At 46.7% G+C, this 25,355-nt stretch overlaps 1 protein-coding gene across 1 annotated transcript in view; it reads left to right on the top strand.

Moving 5' to 3' along the window:
• Positions 1–24,765, top strand: part of FKBP4 (FKBP prolyl isomerase 4) — a 78,939-nt gene extending 54,174 nt beyond the window's left edge. The window contains 3 exon segments of the mRNA XM_044417781.1: positions 19,640–19,825; positions 21,512–21,751; positions 22,567–24,765. Of these exon segments, the coding sequence (XP_044273716.1) occupies positions 19,640–19,825; positions 21,512–21,751; positions 22,567–22,662 (522 nt within the window). The 3' untranslated portion in view covers positions 22,663–24,765.
• The last annotated feature ends 590 nt before the right edge of the window (positions 24,766–25,355 follow it).

Genomic DNA, 25,355 nt, shown 5'->3' on the forward strand with positions numbered 1-25,355 from the left:
CAGCTGGCAAAATAACTCATATAACTCATTTTGCCAGTGTAATCACCATGGAATAGGCTGGATAGTAACTCTTAAGCTGGGTTCAATCACAGTTGTCACAAGATTTCTTCCCCTTGCTCACAAGCCATTTCCCTTCTTGCTTCATTGCTCTAAGCTCTGGAAAAAGAAACCAAATGCATCAATACAAGATGGGGAATATGTGGCTGAACAGAACTGAAAAAGAAAAAGACCTCGGAGTAATTGTGAACAGGCTAAATATGAGACAATGTGATGCATCCGCCAAAAGGGCAAATGCTATTTTGGGATGCATTAATAGAAGTATTACTTTCAAATCATGAGAAGTAGTAGTTCTCCTAAACTCCTCACTAGTCAGACCCCAACTGGAAAACTGTCCAGTTCTGGGCACCAAGATTTTAAGAAAGATGCAGAAAAATTAGAAAGGGTCCAGAAGAGGGGAACAAAATGATCCAGGGTTTGGAAACACTGCCCTATGAAGAGATATTGAGAGAACTGGGTATGTTCAGCCTTGAGAAGACTGAGAGGGGACATGATATCCCTCTATAAGTACCTCAAAGGCTGTCACCAAGGGGAAGGTCAAGATCTCTTCTTGCTTGTGCCAGAGTGTAGGACACGGAATAATCTATTCAAGTTGCAACAACCTAGATTCAAACTAGATATCAGGAAAAGTTGCCTCACTGTCAGAGCAATACGACAGTGCAACCAGTTGCCTAGAGAGGTCATGAACTCTCCCTCACTAGAGATATTGAAGGCAAAACTGGACAGCCATCTGAGTGGGATTTGTAAATTGGTGTCCTGCAACAGCAGGGGGTTGGACCCAGTGGCCTTTATGGCTCCTTCCAGCTCTAATATTCTATGATTCTATATACCATGGATCTGGTTAGGCTCTGCTGAAATGGAGAGGGTGCTTAGGTGCAATCATATCAGCTGCCCCAATCATCTCCCTGTTCCACAGGATTACCTGGACTTTGAAAGGAGCACCTACCATATCAGCCAGATATTTCCCCAAAGCTGTCTGGAATCCATCCAGATCCATCAGCCTCCAAGGGTGGATCATTCTAATAGGTCCTTCACCCTTGCAGAGGGAAGAAGTGCCAGTTGTCTAAATCTCACCATGAAGTGATTTGAGTATGACAACAGTGTTATCTCCATATCAAGACCACCATCCCTTTGAACCATTGAAAAGACTAGGTTGAGAGTGTGACTTTTTTCATTATTTATTTATTAAAAGCTTTTCCAACCTGTCCACTACTAGCGTCTTGGGCTGATGACATTCTGAGATAGCCTCATGGTCATGCTGGCCATGAAGTCCTGAGCCATTGGACATTGAAATTCCCCAGAAATAACTTTCTAAGAGTCTTCAACACCAGGTCCAAGACTACCTCCCTCAGTGCATGTGGACAGCAGCACGGATGGTATACCAACAGAATCTCTAATCTTATGCCAGGTAAAGACACCCAAGACCAGACCTTGAGAAGCCAGGAAGCCTGAAGAGTGATAACAAGCCCTTATAAACCATGGCCACTCCCCTTCCCCAGCCCTCCAGGCATTGTTGGTGCTGTATCAAATACCCAGGTGGGCATAGCTGAAAGAGAAGAACCTTGCCCCACTCCTCCACCCAGGTCTTGGTAATACAAGCCAGGTCAGCACCTTCAACCATAATCAAATCACAGATGAGGTAGGTCTTGTTTTGGACCAACCGAGTGTTGAATAACAGCACCACCAGACCCAGGGGCTGACTGATACAGTTAACCTGGTACCACTCAGCTGGGAGAAGAACTAGAAGAGGGAACAGATGCTCTTCTCTTCTCTCTTTTCTTCTCTTCTCTTCTGACTTCTTTTCTCCTTCGTGGGCATGTTAAACCCCCCTCTCCCATATCTTCCCCTACCTATTACCACCCCAGTGACTGCACCCCCCCCCCCAGCCCTCCATCCCTTTCCAGATCCATAATGTTGTCCTACACCTAACTCGCCTAGTAGCCAAGAAATTCCAGGGAGGAAGAGAGGTTGCAGGCCATTGGTTAATCCGGATCCTCGAGAGTCCTTATGGAAAAGCTTAACCCAGAACTCATCCAGAGGGTATCATCCAAAGAAATCAACTATAAATGCTGGCCTTCCAGAGGCCCTGAAGTAACTGAAGTACAGTTGTGTCCACCCATTGGCAGGACATACAGTGCAAACAGAAAAGGAGGGTGGGAGGGAAGAGAAAGAAAAGGGGCAGGAAATGAAATGAACCATTGCCAAATGGGCACCAAATGGATGGTGCTCTTTCACAGCCACCAAGCCACCCAATCCTTGGTGTGAGGCTGGCAAAAGAGGTGTCTGTAGTGGAAGTCCCGCTCCCTGCCCAGTGCAGTGACCTGGCACAGGCTGCAAGCTTTCAGCTAAGATAGAGCTCTTGTTGAGCTGAATCCTCAATCTGTTCCCAGCAACACAAGTTTACCTTGTAGACTGTGCCTCCAAAAGTGTGTTATGTGTAGGGGATTTTGTGGGGGGAGGGATTGATCCCAGTCTTCCCACAGTTGCTTATCCCTGCTCTAAGATCTTTCAGGATCTTTGTAAAAATATGGATGGATTGAAGATCCATATAAGATGGGAGAAAAACAGTACAACCCCTCTTTCCTCTAAGCTTACTGTCCTTGCCCTTGTAACATTCTCTTTTCCCCACATGTTCAGGAGACCAGCCAGGTATGAGGGAAGTCCCACTTCTGAGGCCAGGAAAGCAAAGCTTGATCTGGTTTTCCTGGAGGAGACAGGAATTTGTTTTTCTTCTTCATGGCCTCTGTGCAATCACACCTACAAGTATGGGCTTGCCACGGAGTGTGAGGCATTGATCGAATTAAATTTCTAAAGCTCGATGCCATGGAGAGGGTGGAAGCCCGGACCCCCCCTGCAAAGGTAGCATAAAGTGGGGGGGGGGTCCTGCCCAGTCCCTCAGTTCCTTGAACTCCAATTCACGCTACTGCACCTCCTATGCGGCCCAATGCCCACAAATGATGGGCACTCCAAGTGCCTCCTCTGCCTCGGTGAGGGGCACATTGTGGAGACCTGCCCTCACTCTCAGGCGTTTAAAAAACAAACATGCCAGCAGAGGGCCACCCGCCTCTGGCAGACCCTATGGCAGAGGGCCCTCACCACTGTTGACCCCTCTGAGGCCGACAACACCCCTGCCATGGGCTCACCCAAGCCCCACAGGGCTAGGAAGTGGGTGGCCTCCCCAGGTGAGGACCCCTCCAGCATTGCAGCCCCCACAAGGAAGAAAAAGCACCACGCCATGAAGGATCTTGCTCCCTGGCACTAGAGATTGCCACAGACCAACCGCATACCCTGGACTTCAGGGACTTGGTGAATGTGAATCCTGTGGTACTGGACTCCCTGGATGCCGCAGCAGCCAGGAACCTCCCCATGTCTGACATACTGCCAGCACGTGGCCTGGCTGCCATATCTGCAGTGGAGGTTGCCATCCCCTAGTTCTCTGCATGGCCAAGGACCTCTGCTTCAAAACCTCCCACCCACCCAAATCCAAGGCCAGCCCACGCTATGATGCCCTGGCCTTGGGGGATACCACCCCCATGTCCATCCCCACCCTGTCTGTGCTGCTCCGCACAGCATAGCAGTCCTGGAAAGCCCCTGCAGGGCCCCTGGCCACCTCATGCAAGGCTGAGTTGGCCTACAGGGTGACCATCAAGGCCTTCCCTCTGCTTCTCCAGCACCATAAGCCTGACTCCATCATAGTGAAGTCCATGCAGGGCACACCCCAGAGGGATCAGTCCATCCTGGTGGACAAGGAAGGGTGCTGCCTAGATACCACGGCCAAGAAAATCTATGTGGCCACCACCCTGGACTTCAGGGTCTCAATCTACGAGGCCACCATAGCCAGATACCAGCTCTCGTGGGAGAAGATGAGTACCATGGTAGACCAGCTCCCTGACCACCTCCAGGTTCGCCTCATTCACACTGAGCAGAGAGCCTTTCTAGATTCCACCTTGAGGTAGCTCGACATCATGTCGACTGCGCCATTAAGGCCATGGCATCTGCTGCCATGCCTGGCCGTGCTTCGCCTCCCTGCCCCCGCGAGACCTGAGCCCGCATTGAGGACCTGCCCTTTGATGATGAATGCCTCTGTAATGTGCATATGGATGGGAATATGGACTCCCTCCATAAAGAAATCACCACCAAACGTTCAGTGCGAAGGAGATGGCAGGGAACTCCTGTGGCCCCCCAATCGCCACCCCTTCTCTGACCCCACCACACGTCCCAGAGTGCCACCTGCCAACAAGAGGAGGGATTCCTAACCCCGCTGGAGGCTCCTGCCTAAACACCAGGATTCCAGGCTCAAGTGCTGATGCTCTAGGCCAGGCAGCCCCCTGCCTGCCCCACCTGCTTCACAGACCATCTAGCACAATACCTCCCAGCCTGGGGGACCATTACCTCTGATTCCTGGGTCCCATCCATCATTCAATGGAGGTAGAGGGTAGAATTTGAGGCTCTGCCACCCCTTGGTTGCATCAAGACCACCCCTTCATCCCCCGCCCTCCGGGCGGAGGTCCAGACTCTACTGGATAAATCCCCCTGACAGCCTGCAGGGGCGTCTACTCCAGGTACACCATGGTACCTAAATAGGATGGGACCCTCAGCCCTATCCTGGATCTCAGGGAGGTTAACAAGTTCATCACCCGCAAGAAACTCAGAATGGTTACACTCCAGGACATCCTCCCCCTCCTTAGCCAGGGGGTCTGGTTCGCCTCCATAGACCTGAAGGATGCCTATTTCCATATCTCCATCCACCTTGAACACAGGCACTTTCTGTGTTTCCAGATTGACCAGAAGGCCTTTCAGTTCTGCGTCCTTCCCTTCGGCCTAGCCATGGCTCCCTGCATGTTCACCAAATGTGGGGCAGCCTTCTGTGCTCATGTTAGGCTCCAGGGCGTCCAGATCTTCCCCTATCTGGACGACTGGGTTCTTGCAGCCCCCTCCAGGGAGGACCTCCTGTGCGGCCTATCCATTACACACTGCCTCCTTCAGGACCTGGGACTCCTCATCAACCATGACAAATCTGTTGTCTCCCCCGCACAGTCCATTCTCTTCATAGGGGCTCACTTGGACTCCTCCCCTGCCAAAGCCTTCCTACCTCAGCCAAGGGCAGAAACTCTTGTCTCTTTGACCATGTCTGTCAGGGCTGCACTATTCTCCACCACCCACCAGAAGCTGCTGGGCCTCATGGCTGCCATGGTATCAATGCTGCAGGTTGCAAAGGTCCACATGAAGCCTCTCCAGCTCTGGTTCATTGAAGCCTTCACATGGGACGAAGACCCCCACAGAACCCTTCTAGCCCCATCCATGACGGTCAGGGAGTCCCTCCACTGGTAGAGTGTCATTGCCAACCTCACCACAGGTATGCTCTTCTTCCCTCCCCAGCCATCCGTGACCATCACCACGGACACATCCAATGCAGGCTGGGGCGCTCTCACTGTGCAGACATGCACACACAAAGCCACTGGGACCCAAAGCCAGTCTCCACATCCACATGCTGGAGATGCTGGCGGTTGAGAAAGCCCCCGTGTCCCTCCAAGACACCCTGACAGGGTGCCACATTCAGTTAGCCACAGACAATACTACCATCATGTACTACCTGAACAAACAAAGGGGAACACACTCCATCTGTCCCATGACCCTGACCACCTCCACCTGGCACTGCTGCATCCAGAGGGGCAACACCATCACAGCTGTTCATGTGGCCGGTCACCTCAACACCCTCACAGACTCTTTGAGCCACTCCCCCTTCTCCTGCACGTGTGGGAGCTGGAAGTCTCCGCCTTCCACACACTGCAAGAAATAGGGGCACCCTGAGATCTACCTCTTTGCCACCTCCATAAACACCAAATGCTAATGGTTCTGCTCCAGAGCAGCACAGGGCACAAGTTCCCTGTGGAATGCCTTTCTCCTCAGGTGGGAGGGGGCCCTCTTCTATGCCTTCCCTCCCTTCCCTTTGATAACCAGGTGGTAGCCAAGCTCCAGAGCAACAGGATCAACTGCATTCTTGTCACACCCTGGTGGCCAAGAGAACCCTAGCTTCCTCTCCTTCACCTGTCCAGGAACGAGTTCTCCCACCTTCCCTCTCTCCCCAACCTGCTGTTGCAGGACCAGGGCAGTGTCCTGCACCCAGGCATCAGGACCCTCCGGCTGACAGCCTGGAGGATCACCTCTTGACTGACTCTTATGGCTCCCTCCCTCCTGCGGTTGCCGCCATCCTGCAGGCCACCATAAAGGCCTCCATGCACCACTCCTACCTAGCAAACTTGAGAGCCTTCACATCCTTAGTGACAACTCAGGGCTTCAACTCTGCCCCCGCCCCCCACTACCTCCATGGAACACATTCTAGAATACCTACAGATCCGCTTTGCCATGAACCTCTCCCCCTCCTCTATCACAGTTCACCAGGCAGTCATCTCCCATTTTCACCCCCATACAAGGTTCCTCTGTGCTCGCCCACCCCCTGGCATGTCGTTTCCTCAGAGGCCTACAAAACATGCCCCCGCTCCCCCCACCCCCAGTCCGGCCTCTCATCCCCTCCTGGAGCCTTTGCATGGTTTTACAAACCCTCATGATGAGGCCCTTCAAGCCCATGGCCACATCAGGTCTCCAGCTCCTCTCCTAGAAGACTGTATTCCTAGTGGCCGTCACATCTGCCCAACATACCAGTGAACTAGCTGCCCTGCGGATTGATGCTCCATTCACCACATTTCACAGGGACAAGGTTGTCTTCCACTTGGGTGCTCTCTGTTTGATTCCCTGGTGATGACAGCCTCCCTTCTCCTGGATGGTAAGCTTGCTAGTCGCCCATAGATGTAGTTGCACAGAAACCACAAAGAAAGGCAGGTTGCTTACCTGTAACTGTCATTCTTCAAGTGGTCATCTGTGCATTCACACAACCTGCCCTCCACCCCACTGGCCATCGTCAGCTCACTGCCCTGCACAGGCCTGGGCAGGACACAGTTACCCCTGTATCCTCCACAGGTTCCTCAGATCCCTTGCACGCTTGGGACAGCATGATCTTCAGGGAACTGAGGGATTGGGCAGGAGCCCCCCTGCCCATGCTACCTGTGCAGGGGGCTGGTTGGGCTCCCCACTCCATGACGCCAAGCTTTGGAAATGAAATCCATTCACAGCCTCACGCACCGTTGCAAGCCCAATGGTGTGAATGCACAGATGACCACTCAAAGAACGACAGTTACAGGTATGCAATCTGCTTTTCTCCCTGCCTTGTGGTAGGAGTTAGACCTTCAGTACTTGAAGAGCAAAAGCATGAAGAAGAAAAGACGAAAGAAGGCCACCATGTTCCCCAGGCAGCCAGGTCAACATCATGCACCTTTGGCAGTTGGAGTAAAGATCTGCCCCCTCCAGCCATATTGCCACTGGGAAAACATACAGGCTGTAGACTTTGTGCCACCACCAGAGAAAGCCAGGCTGCAGCTGTACTGCTAGAGGAAAGAAGAGTGGCCAGTTCATGAACCTACTGCTTTACAGGCCACACATTAGGAAGCAAATACTAAACAGTTCTTCCTGCTGCCACGTAGGAAAACTGGAGTAGCACCTGGGTGCTATCACTGGCACTATCATCACCAAAAGAGGCAAACCAAGTAACACCTTACCCCCCCCCCCCCCCGGTCCCCTGATGTTGGCTGGATCCTTCCTGAATCACATCACATATGTAAGACAGGCAGTGGGGATAGAAAAACAGCAAAACTAGCATTTCCTCTTCAGTTGCTCAGTCATAGATAGGGATCCTAAAAGAGAGGCCATTCCCCAGCCCAATAGTGGGGGGGCCCATGTGAGTAGCATAGTAATATCCTCAGCTGGGCCATGACCTAACTTTCCAAAGCCCCCAAGGGCTCTCCATCTAGGGTACAGGTACAGTCCCAGAGAAGCATGCCTATCTCTTGCCCTTGTTGGTGCTTTAGCAGACATCACCTTGAGGGAAGCTCCCATCCATACATGCAACATTACCTCTAGGCCTAAGGGATGCCCATACTTTGATAATCCACTAGATGAAGCTAAAAACTCCTACCAGGAGCCAAGCCGCCCCAAGGCTTCGGCAAGGGGCGGCATAGAAATGTAATAATAATAATAATAATAATAATAATAATAATAGGGGCTCCTGTGGGTCACAAGCCAGGGAGCACTCTCCCACAAACAAAGCTAGCCCAGGGGAGATTTCTGATTTTTCCTGCAGGAGCAGATTCCAAGAGAGAACTTGAATGTGGAATTTCATAACTGGTGCTGCTCTAGCTATGCACCTAGCTGCTTCTCCTAGCTGCTTCTCCTATTTCCCTATGAAAAGCAGGAGAGAGTGGGATTTGCCAGATGCTACCAGGATCAAAGAATCACCCCAGAGGAAGGATCCTGGATCCATCTCATAGCTATAAGCTAGGCCATTTACCCTTCTTCAAATCAGATCATGACAAAAGACTTTTAACTAAAGTTTGTTATATTAAGCCTGACAAGCGAGGCTGGCTTTATGATATAAAAGAAGAGTGCTGCAGAAGTCAGCTTAAGGAGGTGAGAAGGATGGTAAATAAAAGAACAGCATTTTTGGTGGCTGCCCCCCACCTATGGAATAGATTCCCCAGAAAAGTTCACCTGGTGCCAACTCTGCTTTCATTTCAGTGTCAGGTGAAAACTTTTCTTCACCCACTGTAATAATTTTAATAATTGATTTAAATAACTAATTTTATAGGGATTTTGTAAATTAGTATGGTTCTCTTTCTTACCTTAATATGTGTTAGAATGATCCTTGTTGAATTATTATTTATATTTTAATGATAGTTTTTAATGTTTTGTTGAGCATTTGTAATTTTCTGTTTGATGTATGTCACCTGGAGAGTCTTTTTGGACTACTTGGCAGCTTATAAATATAAGTAAGTCAGTAACAAGACACAAGCAAAATTAGTATACTCACCTATTAGGGAAATGTGGCTTAATACAAAGTTGATTCCAAATGGAATACTTCTGCTTCCAAACCAAAACCAACTGGCTCCAGCTTCAAGGTAGATCATCCTGTTTTGGGGCCAATTGCCAGATACATCTGTTGAGAGTGTTGTGCTAATTGAACAGTATAGAAATGCCTTTAAATAAATAAATGAATAATCCTGAGGTTCTTTGTCATGGCCTCTGTGCATCACACATATGGGTGCTGCGCCTGCGCAGTGCCTAGGCCGGAAAGATTGAAAGCTAACGGTTTTTGGCGGGAAAACTCCACTCCCCTCCCCCTTGGTAGTATATATATAGAGCGGAGTGTCAGCCATTTTCTCCAGTCTTTTGTGACCGCCATTCGCTGTGCCTCGTGCCTGTTCATCTCTCGCTTGACTCAGTATTGTTCGTTACTTACCGTTTGTCTTTTTGCTCTTATTCCAAGTTATTGTTCCCTCGTTGCAGTTTATATCTCCTTTTTCTCTTTTTCTTCATTCCTATTAAAACAAAAAACAAACAAAAAACAAAAATATATTGCTTTTCCCTCTTTCCTATATTCTATTTCTTCTGTTTCTGCGATGGTGCAGTGAGCGGCCTTCCGCAAATGTATGGAGTGTGGGTCCAAAATCTCTCTGGAGGACCCACATGACTTGTGCCTCCTTTGCCTCGGCAAGGGGCACATGACTGATAAATGCCGCCATTGCCTTGCTTTTACCAAGCAAGCGCGAAAATATAAGGAGAACTGACTGCAGAAGCTCCTATGGGATCAAGCGCTGATGCAATCAGATCATCCTACAGTAAAGCCTGGGACAGCGCATGCTCCATCCGCTAAGCGCAAGGCCACAGCCTCATCCGCGGCAGTTCAATGCCCAGCCTCTGCCTCGGGCATGGCCGGGCAATGCCCTTCGCCCATGCCGCCTATGTCTCAGCCGCACCCATTGGATGATGGAAATTCCCCCTCCGGGGCTCAGCAACCTCTTTCTCCCCTGCGTAAACAACGGGAAAAGAGGAAGCATGGGGGATCGGATCAGTCTTCTCCCCATAAGAAGGCAAAGGAAGATAAGGCGGCCAAACCACCTCATGAGAAGAGGCACCAGGATTTGGGTTCGACAGCACCATCGATCCCGGTGGCAGCTTCGGTACCAACGCCATCGGTACCAATGCTTCAAACGGCAATGCAGGTTACCCCTCCAGGGTCCCCAATGCAACCTGCTCCACAACAGGGCCTACCTATCCAACTGCCCGAGGAGCCACGCCGTGAGTCCATATTCGATGGGGAGATTCGGGACTCCCCTCCGAGGGCTTGTTCCCCGACTCCTATGCCTACGGCGAGAGCTAGAGACCGATCTCCATCACCACCACCTCAGTCCTGAATGGACGAGAGGCGGGAAGAAGGATGGTTCCAGCCCTATTACAACTACCAGTTGGGTTGGGAGGACTAGCATTCTTTTGGATTCAGTCCTCACCCATGGGATCGCTCCTCGCCTTCCTCACAGGAGGATATGCCATCTGCCTCCCGGCGGGTCGAACCCGAACATCCCACTTCACCAGGGACTTCCTCATCGGAGCCATACCACCTCAGGCCCGATTCCAACTTGGATGCTGACTCTACCTCTCCGGATGGCCTGATTACATCTCAAGGCCCATCATCGCCTGAAGAGCCCCACATATCTTTTGGCGAGCTTATGTCTAGACTTGTTCAGTCGCTCGAGATCGAGGCGCAACATCAGCCAGATCCGAACACCAACAAGTTCTACGACATTGTCAGGGGAGAACAATCATCAGCAATCATCTTGCTGCTTATTACAACTCTGCAGCAGGCGATGACGCAACCTTGGGACTTGCCTTCCCAAACTCAGCCTTCGGTGAGGAGATACGAGTCCATGTATTGGGTCCGAGAGAGCGACATTCCTTTTTTACTTTACCACCCTAAGCCGAACTCTGTGGTGCTCGAATCATCCCAGGGCAGGGAAGCTAGAGGCCATACTTCCCCCAGAGACAAGGAGGGTCGCAAGATTGATACCCTGGCGCGCAGAGTCTATGCGGCTGCAGGACTCGAGCTTCGCATGTCCAACTATGAAGTCACCCTGGCCAGGTATCAATTCTTTATTACGCAGAGGCTGAATAATATCGTCCCTCCCCTGCCTGAACAACAACGGGATCTTGCCAGAACTTTCATTAAAGAGGGGATGCAAGTTGCCATTCAACAACTATCCACAGCACGCCACCATGTGGATACGGACTCGAGAGCTCTTGTGGGGGCTGTCTCACTGAGAAGGCATGCCTGGTTGTGAAACTGCAACTTCCCTGATGAAATGAAGTGGCGAATAGAAGAAATGCCCTTTGACGGCTCCGGGCTTTTTCACTCCCTCACCGACCACAAACTAAAGTCCATCCATAAATCCCGGATGATGGCTAGACGTATGGAACTGCCCGGACAGCTCAAATGTAAGTGGTCATGGTCGCGTCCGTCCTACCGCTACCAGCCGCCACAGCGACAGTACTGACAAAGGCTGCAACGCAGAAGGCAACAACCTCATCAGCGTTTCCCACAAAACCGTCTATGTTTCGATATCGAGAAGCGTCAACGCTGATGGGACGGGCGAACCTCTCCACCTCCATACCCACCCTTCCCCCTCCCCTTTGGGGAACGGCTGCAAGGCCGACTCCCCATTTGGGAGTCCATTACATCTGATTGCTGGGTCCTGTCAATCATTCAGCTTGGATACAGAATAGAATTCGATACCATTCCTCCATCGAGCCCGATTCGATTTACACCACGTTCCCCAGTGCTTGTGAATGAAGTGCAACAACTGCTTTGTAAGGGGGCAATTCGACAGATCTCTAGCTCCGAAGGGCTTCACGGATTCTATTCCAGATGTTTTACAGTCCTGAAGCGGGATGGTGGTCTTCGTCCGATCTTGGACCTCTGAAATATCAACAAGATGCCCTTATGATCCCATGGACAAATCTCAGGTTTTACACATTCCCACCTATTCCTCTACTGACCAAAGTCGTCTCAAAGATAGTGCATGACGCCGCCACAGGAATACTCATAGCACCTTGGTGGCCCCGTCAAGCATGGTTCTCCACTTTCCTTCAGATCTCGGACGGCAATTTCCTTCGTCTTCCGACCACACAAGATCTACTAACCCAGCAAAACGGCGCTGTCTGTCACCCGGACTTGTCATAGTTGAGCCTCACTGCATGGAGGATTCATTGATTCAAGAGACTGTTTCGAGACAGAGACCTACTAGATCACTCAGTACCTCAACTCATGACCGGTCTGACCCCCTCACTGACTCGGTACCGATGGGAATGTTGTCAGGACTGAGCTCCCTCGATCCAGTCATTGTAAGGATTCTCAAGTCTGCACTAAGGCTGTCAACTCGAAAGTCCTACGCAGCGAAGTGGCGCCATTTTTCATCCTTTGCGGAATCTAGCTCATTTAACCCAGTTACAGTGTCGGTTGAGTATATTCTTCAGTTTCTGTTGCACCTGCATCGCTCAGAACTGAAACCTTCCTCAATTAAGGTTTATGCAGCTGCAGTGTCACATTATAGAGGTACAGTACAAGGATTGTCGGTGTTTTTGCAGCCGCTCATTCAGAAATTTCTTGAAGGACTGCAGAATCTCCATCCGTCTATTTGGCCGGTTATGCCGACATGGAGCCTCTCGGTTGTCTTTCAGGTGCTTACAAAACCACCGTTTGAACCCTTAGCCACTGTTGATATGCATCTCGTTCGTGGAAAACGGCCTTTCTTATTGCTGTCACTTTAGCTCGTAGAGCCAGTGAGCTTTGTGCTCTTCGAATTGATTCACCTTACTTAAACTTCCATAACGAAAAGGTGGTCCTGAGGATGGATCCAACATGTTTACCTAAAGTTGTCACACCGTTTCACCTGAACCAAGAAATTGTGCTACCTGCTTTCTTTCCATCGCTGTCGAACCCGATCAAGAGGTCCTTGCATACCTTGGATGTTCGACAATGCTTAGCCTTTTATAGATCGCGCAAAGTATTCTGAGCGGGCCCAAGGATCACCTTTTTCATCTCAGAGGCTGTCGAAATGGATTGTTCAAACAATTTCGTTGGCGTACCAACTTTCAAAGATGGACTTACCTGTTGTTCCAAGGGACCATTCTACTAGAGCGGTGTCGGCTTCCTCCGCGTTTACTGTGAGTGTCCTGATCCAGGATGTCTGTAAAGCAGCAACTTGGGCTATGTCTTGTACTTTCGCGAAGCACTATCGCCTTGACGTGTGTGCCAGAAGAGACTGTTCCTTCGGGAGGGCTGTTTTTTCTGCCGTTCTTCAATAGCGACACCGCCCAGCACCGTTTCTGGTAAGCTTGCTATTCATCCATATGAGTGATGCACAGAGGCCACGACAAAGAAAAGCAGGTTGCTTACCTGTAACTGATGTTCTTCGAGTGGCCATCTGTGCATTCACACAACCCACCTGCCGGGCCCGCTCAGTGTCGGTGAGTGGTTTCGTCATCAGTACCATATAATACTGCTTCAGTACCTCATATTTTTATGGCATCGGTACCGGAAGGGGATACGATGGTACCTGATAGATGTTATACCATCTTCTTCCATGAGGTGGCGAATGTTCGGTCTCCAAAGACTGAAGAAAATGGTGGACACTCCGCTCTATATATATGCTACCGAGGGGGAGAGGAGCGGAGTTTTCCCACCAAAAACCGTTAGCTTTCAATCTTTCTGGCCTAGGCACTGCGCAGGCGCAGCACCCATATGTGTGAATGCACAGATGGCCACTCGAAGAACATCAGTTACAGGTAAGCAACCTGCTTTTATCTGTCTTTTTAAAACGGATGCTGTATAATTGGATTTGATGATATTAAGAAAATTGAGGCATGGATAAACAAGAGGAAGAATATGAGATTATTTCATTTGCAAGTACTTTGGTTTAGTTGAGGTTGATCCAGACACTTCTTAGAAAAGATAAGCTTTGAGAAGGAATTTGAAAGAAACAAGAGAGTTGGTTGTATGGGAGGGCCAGGATTTGGCTGTATAGAGATCCTAATTGGAATCCAGGCTCAGGCTGTCAGTGCCAAGAAGGCACCAAGGACCAGTCCAGGAATCTCCAGGTGACATCAAACAGAAAATTACAAATGCTCAACAAAACATTAAAGACTATCATTAAAATATAAATAATAATTCAACAAGAATCATTCTAACACATATTATCGTGAGGCCAAAGCACTCTTCCTAATTACTCACACAGATACAGGCAATAAAAGTTTAAAGCCTTTTATTCTAAACAACTTCAAGATACACAGGTGACAAATAGTACAGGAGCTGTTGATGGTAGTTCTAAGCAGCACAGTTGCCCCTTCCTTTCTGACCTATCTCAGATTTATGATGTACTTTTAACCCTGCGCGTATGCCCCTCCCTATGGGAGGGCTAGATAAACTCCTCTCCCTCCTTCTTTGATTATGTCTCTCTTCTAATTGCCTCAAATGCTGAAGTCTTCTCCTCAGCTGGGCATTCTCCATGGTAACAGGTCATCCCTCAGTCTGCTGAGCAGTTCCTGCAGGCTGGACAAAAACTTCATCAGAGTCAGGCTGGGGGATCGGGGGGGTGTTTGTGCTATGGGCACCAAGTAGAAATCTTCTTGCTCTAAAGCCTGACTCTCACTGGGAGTTTCTCTCTCTCTTACATGTGCTAACAACTCCTCCAAGTCGTTAGGCATGACACATATTAAGGTAAGAAAGAGAACCCATATCCTCATTTCATCAGGAGAAAGTGGTCCAGCACCAGGAGCTGAGGGAGACAGAAGAATAAACCCTTCTAACTGGCACTGTGCAGTCTTGATCATTGTTGTTCATTCTTTCACCTAGCATTAAGTGAAACCCCCCCTTGGTAGATTTCCTTAGATAGACCTAAAATAGGGATAAGCATCTTCTGGGGGTTACACTGGAGCCACATTTCTTTCAGAGTACCCTTGAGGGCCTCACAAGGGTTCCACTATTGGACAGGCTTCCTTACCCTTTCCCCCAGTCACTCACTAATTTGGTGGTTTCCCAGCTTTTCTGAAGTTCTCCCTCACTCCAGTCACTCTGAATAAATTCCTATATTACCTCACCCCAGTCTAAAAAGTTGAAATAACTCCCCTAAGTGTTACTTAATGGAAGCAAGAAATTTAAGCTATAATACACGTCTTTTTTTTTCCTTCTGATTTTTCTGGGCTCACTTTTGTTGACTTTGGTCCCACCCAATACTGGAATGCAGCCCCCAAGAGTTTCTCCAAAATTTAATTTGGCTTTCATATGAAGTTCAGCTGTGCTGCATCAGCTAGATACATTGGCCCTACTAATACCTTTGGTTAGAAGGTTCTCTTACAGGTACTGTGCTCCCCACCAGCAGATGAACTGCCAGATAGGGGACTCCACTATATTTCCTTTCATCAGCTTTCTGCAACTTGTTCTCTCAGTGTCTTGGATTTCAACTTCCATCAGCTTCAGCAAGGCTGCTGGTCAGAATTGCTATGTCTTGAAGTCCAAAGAATCCGGAGGGCACCAGCTTCAGGAAGGCTGTTCTACAGGATGTCTTCCTTCTCAAGTGGAGAATAGACTTGATATGAGACGAAGAGGCAGGGAAAGAATATAACCTACGGAGTCTAAGGCCACCAGGATCATCATCATCATCTTGATTATCTTGATCTATTACATTTATACTGTGCCTTTGTTCCTCTTGTAAGGAACCCAAGATAGCTCATAAGATTCTCCTATCTATTTTATCCTCACAACAGCAACAACCCTGTGGGGTAGTTTAGATGAAGAGTGTGTGAGTGGCCCAAAGTCACCCAGTGAACTCTTTGAATGAATGGGGTCCAGAGCCCAGATCTTCCAAGTCCCAGTCCAATACTCTAACCACTGCATCCCACTGGGCCTAATGTGACCCATTTTGGTGCTTCCTCAGCCTCATTCATTTCACATCCAAAGTGCCTTAGCCAGCCTAAACTGCAACTGGTCAAAAAATTCCAGAACATCCACTTTAATTATTTTCCCGCTATAGCAAAATCTCTACATAGGAGGGACCCACTTTCAACCAACAGCGAAAGTAAGTTTCAGCATAAGCCATGGCTCTTTATTTGAACTATCTTGGACCCACCCTTTATCTTAAAATATCAACATCATATGCAGAATTATTTCAAAAAGACTGCATAATAGGAAGGCTGTTGATATAAAATTTCTGGAAGGTTTGAACTCAACAAGGGAGAACTTTTTAAAACCTGTCTATAAAATTTCCAACACTCATTTTTCTATTCCTTATTAAAATATCAATCTAATTATTATTTATTTAAACATCATTTTAATCGTTAATATTATTTGCTTATTTTATCTGGCCAGGGCGACTTATTTTATATTGTTAATTTGTTTTATATTTTGAATGTATTATATTTTAATTTATGTTGTGAGCCGCCCCGAGGCTTCGGCGAATGGGGTGGCATAGAAATGTTTTAAATAAATAAATAAATAAATAAATAATCTATCTTTTACTGAAAGATTTTAAAGATATTCCAAGTCATGTTCAGTTTCCTGATATGTGGCCATATCAAATATATTAAGAAAATGTGAATTCTTGACAGTTTAGAGCCCCAGATTTCTGGGTGTGTTCTGATTGCTCTATAGCAATCAATTTCTTAAAATCTCATGTAAAAGAACAGTGGCAGTTATTCTGCCAGTGCCACTATATGTGACAGAGCAAGAAGTGGGTCATCTCATCTATGTTTCTTTTCCCTCCTTCAGATTTTTTTAAAATTAGACTTGGATCTGTAGGCATCACTTTAGACTTCAACAACATTACATCCCAGTGGTAGGAGTTGAACCATCAAGGTTTAACTATGCCTTCTACTCCCATTCCATAGAACCGTTCTAGAAAAATAATTACCTCATAAGCCATGAGGATCAATGAGAATTAGCAGAATCCCATTCTTGTCTTCCCAAAAGAATGCCAAACCCACACCTGAATCCAGATTGAAATGCATGCAGATAATCTGCTTCATCCAAGACCATTACAATGTCTTAGCACTGATGAGAAGAAACCCCATTTTCTCTTCACAGGAAGTTGAATTTTGTGCCCATGTTGCGTACTACTGTAAAATGGCAACATACAGACTTACAATTCTCTGCCTGCTGTGCTTACTTCCTAGGAAGTATGAATGGTAAATTCTGATATGGAGCTGAATTTCATTAAGAAAACTAAGAGTGATTATTCTGCTCATGAAAGAATGAACAGGCAATATGCACTTAGCCAAGGGATGCATGGAACACTGCTTCTTTTTCTTTCCTGCTTATTCTGATAACCTCTATCCTCAACTAAGAGGACTGTTTCAGAAGATTGTGCTTCAATTAGTAGCATTGTAGGCTTCTTCTGACACCCTTGATGCATCCACAGACTAGCAACATATCTAGTGACCATATCTAGTGGCTTACTTTACTTTCATAGCTCATTTACCTCACATTTGAAGAATAGTGACATGCCAAAATGGAATGGTAACATTTCTGAATATTTTCATTTGGTACAGAACATTCCTCTTTGCTGCAGGTTTTGCCATCTTTTGTAAATGAGTGCAAATTTGTTCACAGTTGCTTGGATGTTGGTGAAGAGAAGGAATACAGTTCCATTGATGTGGCAGCTGAGCTAATCTTTTGTACTCCAGTTGCACTTAGCCAATAACTGAAACAGAATATGGATGGGAATGCCCATCCAACTATGTATATAGTCTCAGCTACTTATCCATGATTACATAACACTGAAGCTAGAAAAGAATAAAAGCTATTACATGTCACATCGGTGTAGATATCTTCATGTTGGTAATCGGTGTTGGAGTCGGTGATGCCAGGCAGGAAGTCTGGAGCAGGGCTGGGGCAAAGAGTAGGCTCTGAGGAGCTGGAGTCAGAGTCAGCTGGGTGCGGTCTCTTTGAGTGTGTTGGTCAGACCTGAGGCATTGGACATGTTGGAGCATGAAGAAGTTGGGAACTAGGAGGAGGAGTTGCCCTAATCTGGCGGGGGCAGGGAGGGGGGAACAGTGGCATCCCAGGCAACTCCTGGGCGGCGAAGCAGCACCCACAGTCAATGGTCCCATCCGGCTCGTACACACAGAAGTAGAGAAGCTCTCTAGATTCCAGACTGAGGAAGCTCAACACCATGTCAACTCTGATAGCAAGGCAATGATGGGCGCCATAGCACTTCACTGCCACATGTGGCTGCACTCCGCCTCCCTTCCTCTGGAAATGAGGGCCTACACTGAGGCCATGCCCTTTGATGGAGAGGGTCTACAAAGAAGAAAAGCAGGTTACTTACCTGTAACTGTCATTCTTCAAGTGGTCACCTGTACTTTCACGCAATCCACCCTCCACTCTGCTGGCTATCATCACCCCAACACACTGCATTGCCTTTCAGGCTGGGCATGGTCATCCATGCCTCTCTTACAGGTTTCTGGTTCTTTCACACGACTGGGATGATGCAGTCTTCAAGGCAATTGAGGGACTAGGCGGGAGACCCCCCCCCCCATCCCGATCCTCACCAGGGATGGGGCGGGGCTCCTGCCCACTCCGTGAAGCAAAGCTATGGAAGTTTTCTCTGATTCAGGCCTTGTGCTGCACAGCAAAGCCCATATGAGTGTGACTGCACAGATGACCACTCAAAGAATGACAGTTATGGTAAGCAACCTGCCGTTCTTATGAAAAGCTATGATAGGCAAGGGTTGAGCACACAGCTGGTGACCCAGACTTGATCAAGCACCTTATCCACATCATCATTCCTCAATAACTGAAGCTCATCCAAAAAAATTGGACCAGACAGTTCTCTGGATGCCTCTGTTGCTGCAACTGTATTACTTATGGTGTCAAATTCTTGACAAATCTGAGAGATTTTACCTTTGAAGTGTAGTGCAGATTTATCACAGTGAGCTACCAAAGGTCCCATAATTTTCTTTTCTGGCCCAGATTGTAACAGGACATGAGCCACCTGGAAAAGCTCTGCTGGATAGCACTACAATGCTTGTGGAAAAGAAATGCCTTTTTGCTATCCTTACTGCCACAGAGTAGGTTTGATAATGAGCTTTAACTGTTTGATTGAACTCAACACAAGTTTTCTTCCACCTGTGTGCTAGCCATCTCCCCTCTTGCTTCATTGCCCTCAGGTGTGTACCAAGGCGCTGGCCAGGGTTGGCTCAAAGGAAGAGGGCACTTGGGTGCAATTGTGTCAGCCTCCTAATTCTATAGAGTGACCTGGGCTTCCATAGGAGCACCGGCCAGAAACGCCTGCAGAGCCTTCTAGAAACCATCAGGATCCATCAGTCTCTGGGAACAAAGCATTTTAAAAGCTCCCCCACCCTTGCAGAAGGGAGAAGGAGTTGAAATTCTAAACCTCAATAGGAAGTAATTTGACCATGGAATTTGATGTTAATTCCCCACACACTTCCAGACCACCCCCCTCCTGTCTAGTCAAGAAAACCAGATCAATGTTTAATTATGAGGTAGAGTTGATAGACTTCAGAAGGAATTAACTTCTGTGTGTTGAGCCATTATATATTTGGCCTCTGGGCATCTTCTGGGTAAAGTATTTGTCCCTCCAACTCATTTTAGTTTGACATAGTACTGTAACCCCTTTTTTTCCAGGAAGGAAAATACAAACAGGCAACTTTACAATATAAGAAGATTGTGTCATGGCTAGAACATGAAACAGGGCTATCTGAAGTGGAGGAAGCAAAGGCCAAGAGTTTGAGACTTGCTGCCCATCTTAACTTGGCCATGTGCCATCTGAAGCTAAAGGAATATTCCCAGGTCTTGGAGAACTGCAGTAAGGTAAATGTCATGATATTTAGGGAGACAAACAAGCCAGTAATAGTGATTCTTAACACTGATTGTGCTTGAAGATGTGTAAAATGGGACAAAGGTATATAGCTTGACACAATGCTATTATCTTGAGTTTGTTTCCCTTAACCTGGGTTTAAAACATACTGATTCCATTTATTTGTGAATTTTGTTTCCCACATTGTATGATTTGTCAGTGTCAGTCTACACAGCAGCAGTTGGAATACTGAAATAAGAAAATCTTGAGTTGATACCAAGGCAGGAGATTGCAAAAATATTCAATTAATAGTTTTCACAGTCTTAGACTGTGCAGAGGAGGGGAACTGAAGAAGAGCTCACAGGCTCAGCCTCTTCTTCCTTTCCTTTGCTATATCTCCAATGCAGACAAAGATTTTGTGAAGTAGAAGAGGGTAAACTGTAATATGTGAACAGCTTCCCACAACTTCAGCGAGTCCCATGAAATAGCCCCTATGCCAACACAGGTCCAGAATAAACACGTCAATGCAGATTAGATTTGGAAACAGCCAACTTGAAGACTGAAGCAGACATGACATGGAGTCGTATGTAATTCCCTCACCCCTGCCAACTATTTAAAATAAAATAAGCAAACAAAATTACTACAAGTAGCCTTGGGAGGCTGGGAGTTTGAATGAAAGAATGCGGGGGAGAAGTCGTTGTTTTTGGTCATGTTTGTCAGCAGGAACATGGAGACACCTAGAAACAAACATAGATGATTGGGCTGAGGTTAACTGATCTAAAAAAATAGGAAGGGGGAAAGTTAAGCAACCTTTCTCCTTTTCCTCTGTTTCCTCCACTCAGACTTCAAGCCTTCTAAGGCTGATTTTGGTTTTTTAAAAAAGTTGGGGGAAAGAGGTTTGCAAGGGCATGTTGCATCTGCTTTGGGCTTCTGTCTGTCCAAAGCAGTTTATAGATCATTAATCTGTCTACTAATAGTTTATTTGACGGTATCTAGGTTAATGACCCATTATTTGTTACACTTTATATCCCACCTTTCCTCCAAGGAGCCCAAGAGAGTATCCATGATCCTTCTTACAACAACCCTGTGAGGGTGGTTGTTCTTATGCTGAAAGTTGTCACTGTTGTGTTGTGGTTGTGCTGAGAGTCCATGACTAATCCAAAGTCACTCCCAGTGAGGTTCATGACAAAGCAGGTACTAGAACACCACATTGATAATCACCTTTTGTCAGGAGGAATTCCATAAGAGTCATGATGGCTCACTAGCTTAGACTGAGTCAAAGATAGATTGTATCTAAACCTCTGAGTGCCACATATTAGAGACAAACAGGGAAAGGTTGTTATGTTCATGATTAATTTGTAAACCTTTGCAAGCAATTAGCTGGCTGTTGCTAAAAATGATGCTGAATGCAGTGGTGCACTTTTCCTATATCACAACTTTCTCCTCTCTCCAAGAAAGCACAGACTCCTTTCTCTTTTTTCTTTGCTCTTTGATGGCTATTTCTAATTCCTGCTCTTAGGTGGCTGCTCCATCTTGCCATGTGTGCACACATAGCCTTTTAGGGTGATTTTAGGGCTCCTGTTTGTCATTCCTACAAAGAACCAGAGAAGTCTGAATCTATGGTGCTTTCACATCATAGATTCAGTTATATTTGGGTATCTTTCCTAAATGCTTTCTACCTTGTGTCATCTAACCACTAGGCCCTTGAGTTGGACAGCAACAATGAAAAAGGTCTTTTTCGGCGTGGTGAGGCCCGGCTGGCTGTCAATGACTTTGAGTTAGCAAGAGCAGATTTCCAGAAGGTGCTGCAGCTCTATCCAAGCAACAAAGCAGCCAAAACACAGCTAATAATCTGTCAGCAAAAGATCCGTGAACAGCATGAGAGAGAGAAAAAGATGTATGCAAACATGTTTCAGAGACTTGCAGACAAGGAAACAAAGGTACGCATGAGTTCTCAGAATAACTCATATGTTTTGACCAATAGGCAAACCCCACCTTCTCTTATTCATACTGATGGACATTACAGTACACAGATGGTGTAACTTTTTCAGCCCATGGACAGGGGTGCAGTGCAAAAAGTGGGACACATGAACATATAACAATAACATACACTTCTTGAAAAGCATCATCCACGCTCATACACACACATCCATATAGATTCATATGCTTAGCACCACCTAGGAAATGCCCTTCTACGATAAGACTTTTGGAGCAACAATGAAGTCTTTTCAAAAGCGTAATTGCTGCCAGGGGTGTTTAAAGTGTGGGGGAGGGTTACAATCTCTTCAGGTGCCACACACACACACACACAGATATGACATAGCAGTAAGGTTTTTTGAAAGCTCCCATTATCACCAGGAGGCTTTTGAAAAGCCTTGCTCTTTCATGGGGTGGGGTGGCTGCAAAGCAGGTGGGGAGACATATGGGAAGCATCAACCCTGCGGACTGGAGATTCTTCATCTCTGTTATAAGGCTTCAAGAAGTTTTCTTAAAATATATTCCTCTTGCCCATTGGTTAATATTTAGGGACTCCATAGCCATACCATCTTCCTTTCTGTTTAAATCCTCAATAAGAATGAAGGACATGATTTAAACTGTATTTCTTTTGTAACTGACTGATCCATTAGAAGTTTATACATTTCACTTAGAAAGTCACTGTGTCAAAATGTGCAAATCTTATGTAAAAATACTCAGACAGCTTGAACAAGGCAAGAGTCCTCCTCACTTTATCTTTATCCTAATGCCTTTTCTGTAGCTGGAAGCTGAAACAGTCCGCAAAGAAGAGACAGAAATGAAAGACGAGAAACAGAATGGAGTTGAAGAGAAAGCAGAAGTTGACATAGAAGCTTGAGGCTGAAATGCTGATCTCTTAGTTTTGTAAAACTGAAGAATTTCCAGTGAACTAGTCCTTTATTTTTCTATCTGATTGAATGAGGGGCAACAGCTGGGGCTATGGTGTTGCTTTGCATCTGTCTGTGTAGGAAACATTGCTAGCAGAACAGACCTAAATAATCTTAAGGACTTTTATTTATTCAATCATACATTCTGATTCTGTTATCTTGGGAGTTTGATTGGGATTCCTTCCTCCTTGTTTCCATTTTCTTCTCTCACTGGCAACTCTCTCAGGTTTAAATGTTCCTTTAGTTCCACACCTCATTCTTCACTCTGTTCAGTCTTGTAATAGAAAAACAAAGTGAATGTATGAGAGACTTTCGAACAAACAAAGCAGTGTGTCCCTTCTCCTACAACAGCTTGATCCTCTCCGCATCCTTCTCCCATGGGCAAGTGTTACCACCTTTTCTGTAGTGCCTCCTCTTTTGTTTATTGCTGAAGATGAAGACTGAAGTCCCAAACTTGAGCATTAAAGCATCCCCTAAAAATCTTCAGCAGTGTTGAATAGATGTCATGTTCAGCAAAATTTTGAAATAAAAATACAGATTTTGGGCAGCACAGCTCTCCCACAAAGTAGGATGAAACCCTTCTCAGGTAGAGGAGCAGAGAAGCCGTGAATTATGTAATCTCTCCAGGTGCTGCTAGGTGGGCAAGTGCTTGGGAGAGCCCTGCAGCAACTTTTCCATTATGGCATTTGCCACAGTGGGAGAGTAGAACCAACAAATGACTTGAGCTGCCGCCCAGCCCAATGGCACAACAGTGGGTGTTCTGGAGAGCCCAGATGGTCCTGCTCTCTTGCTACAGCAAATGCTTCTGGGAGAGAACAACCAGCAGGTGGTGCCGCCGCCACCTTTTGGTTATTCCTGAGACTGATCCAGAGGGCAGGTGGTCTCTCTGAAGAGCTGTGGTGGCCATAAAAATGGCCAGTACAGCTCAGCTAGGTCCAAATGTCAGGCAATATGAGAGGGGTTGTCCTTGGAAATAATTTGTACTGTAGATAACCTTTAGGAACAGCTCCCTCTATGATGCTTGGTGCTGAAAAATAACCCCTTTCTACAGAGTTCTGCCAGCCACTATTTTACAATTGATGTAGCTCTTCAGAGGTGGGGACAGAAGGAGATGCAGTGTGCAGGTGAGAGGAGATAAGTTTACAGTGCATGTGTGCTGTTACCACCCCAGGCATCAGGAAAGCTTGTGGTGACCCTGATGGAGGGAAGGAATGTCAGTCTGAGTTTACCCTTGAGTTGCTAGTCCAAGAAGGGAGTCCCACAGGCCATAAATAATTATACAAAGTTGACACTGATAGCGTCATCCTGCCCCCCCAACTATGATCACTAGAACCAGCATAATTATTTTTTTTATTATGTTTAAACACTGCCTTTTCTCCCTTCTGAAACACCTTCATGTTAGTCATGTACTTTGGGGATCCCTGCATTCCACTGTCGAATTGCTCTGACAGTGAGGAAGGTTTTCCTGATGTCCAGCCTGAATCTGGGTTGTCACAATCAGTTCAAGTTGAGCCAGCTGCTTAGAGAGGTGTTGGACTTTCCCTCACTAGAGACATTCAGGAGAAAAACTGGATAGTCGTCTGAATGGGCTAGTGTAAATTGGTGTCCTGCAACAGCAGGGGTTGGGACGAGATGGTCTTCATGGCCCCTGCCAACTCTACTATTCTATGATTTCTTCTGAATCCTTTCTAACAGAAAATGTATCGCGTACTTTTGACAAGAAAACAAATTGGAATGCATAGTGAAGCTAGGATGGACATTTCCATTGGAACTCACCCAGTTTCACGGATTAGTTGAAAACATGCATATCAAGAACTCATGGGTTCCCAGATGAAAAGTTCAAGGGCCAGTAAGAAGAGTGTTCTGTAAGAAGAGTGATATTTTTGCCAGAGAGAGTGAAGGGAGATGTGAGAACAAGGAATGACAAAAGCTGCAGTGGTACCTTCACAGAGGACTTTGGTTATTGGGTGATTTAAAAATGTAATAAATTCACAGGGATCAATCATGTAACCTTTACAGCATTTTCTTGTGATAAAAAACTGATCTAAAGAATAGCAGAGTGGTATGAAGGCCATCCATAGGGGAAATGAAGGATTGTTAAAACTACAATCTAAATGTCTACCAAGGGTCAAAAGAGGGAAAGAAAAAAAAAGCAGGAGGCAGGTCAAGAATGCATACCAGTCACTCTCCAGAGGTGCTGTTTATCAGGGAGCATTTGTAATTGTCACAGCAAGCTGAATGAACTAGGACTGCGGAACTCTTTGGAACAGCACTGGATTATTGCCTGGGTCCACAGATTTGAAACCTGGTTGTGATCTCCCAGTAGTAATGTTAGAGCAAGGACAGGGAATGTGAACCCTGAGGATGCTGACGTTCATAACCCCTCACCAGTGATTATGCTGACTAGGGTTGATGGAAGTTAAAGATGTTATCTTGGAGTGCCACATGTTCTTTCCCTATTCCTGGGTTAAAATGTACTCACACATACTGTAGATACTTAAAAAGCAGTGCTCTGCAGTTCCCATACAAAAGTCCTGTTTCACATGTGCATTCCCTATTAATTAGGCTATCTTTGATAAAATGTATATTAAAGTTCAGATTTCTAGGCCATGAACTATTTTTATCCCTAAAAATGAAGTACCTC

This window comes from Varanus komodoensis, unplaced genomic scaffold, assembly GCF_004798865.1.
Source record: "Varanus komodoensis strain SLA01 unplaced genomic scaffold, ASM479886v1 scaffold9, whole genome shotgun sequence".
NCBI classification, from domain to species: domain Eukaryota; kingdom Metazoa; phylum Chordata; class Lepidosauria; order Squamata; family Varanidae; genus Varanus; species Varanus komodoensis.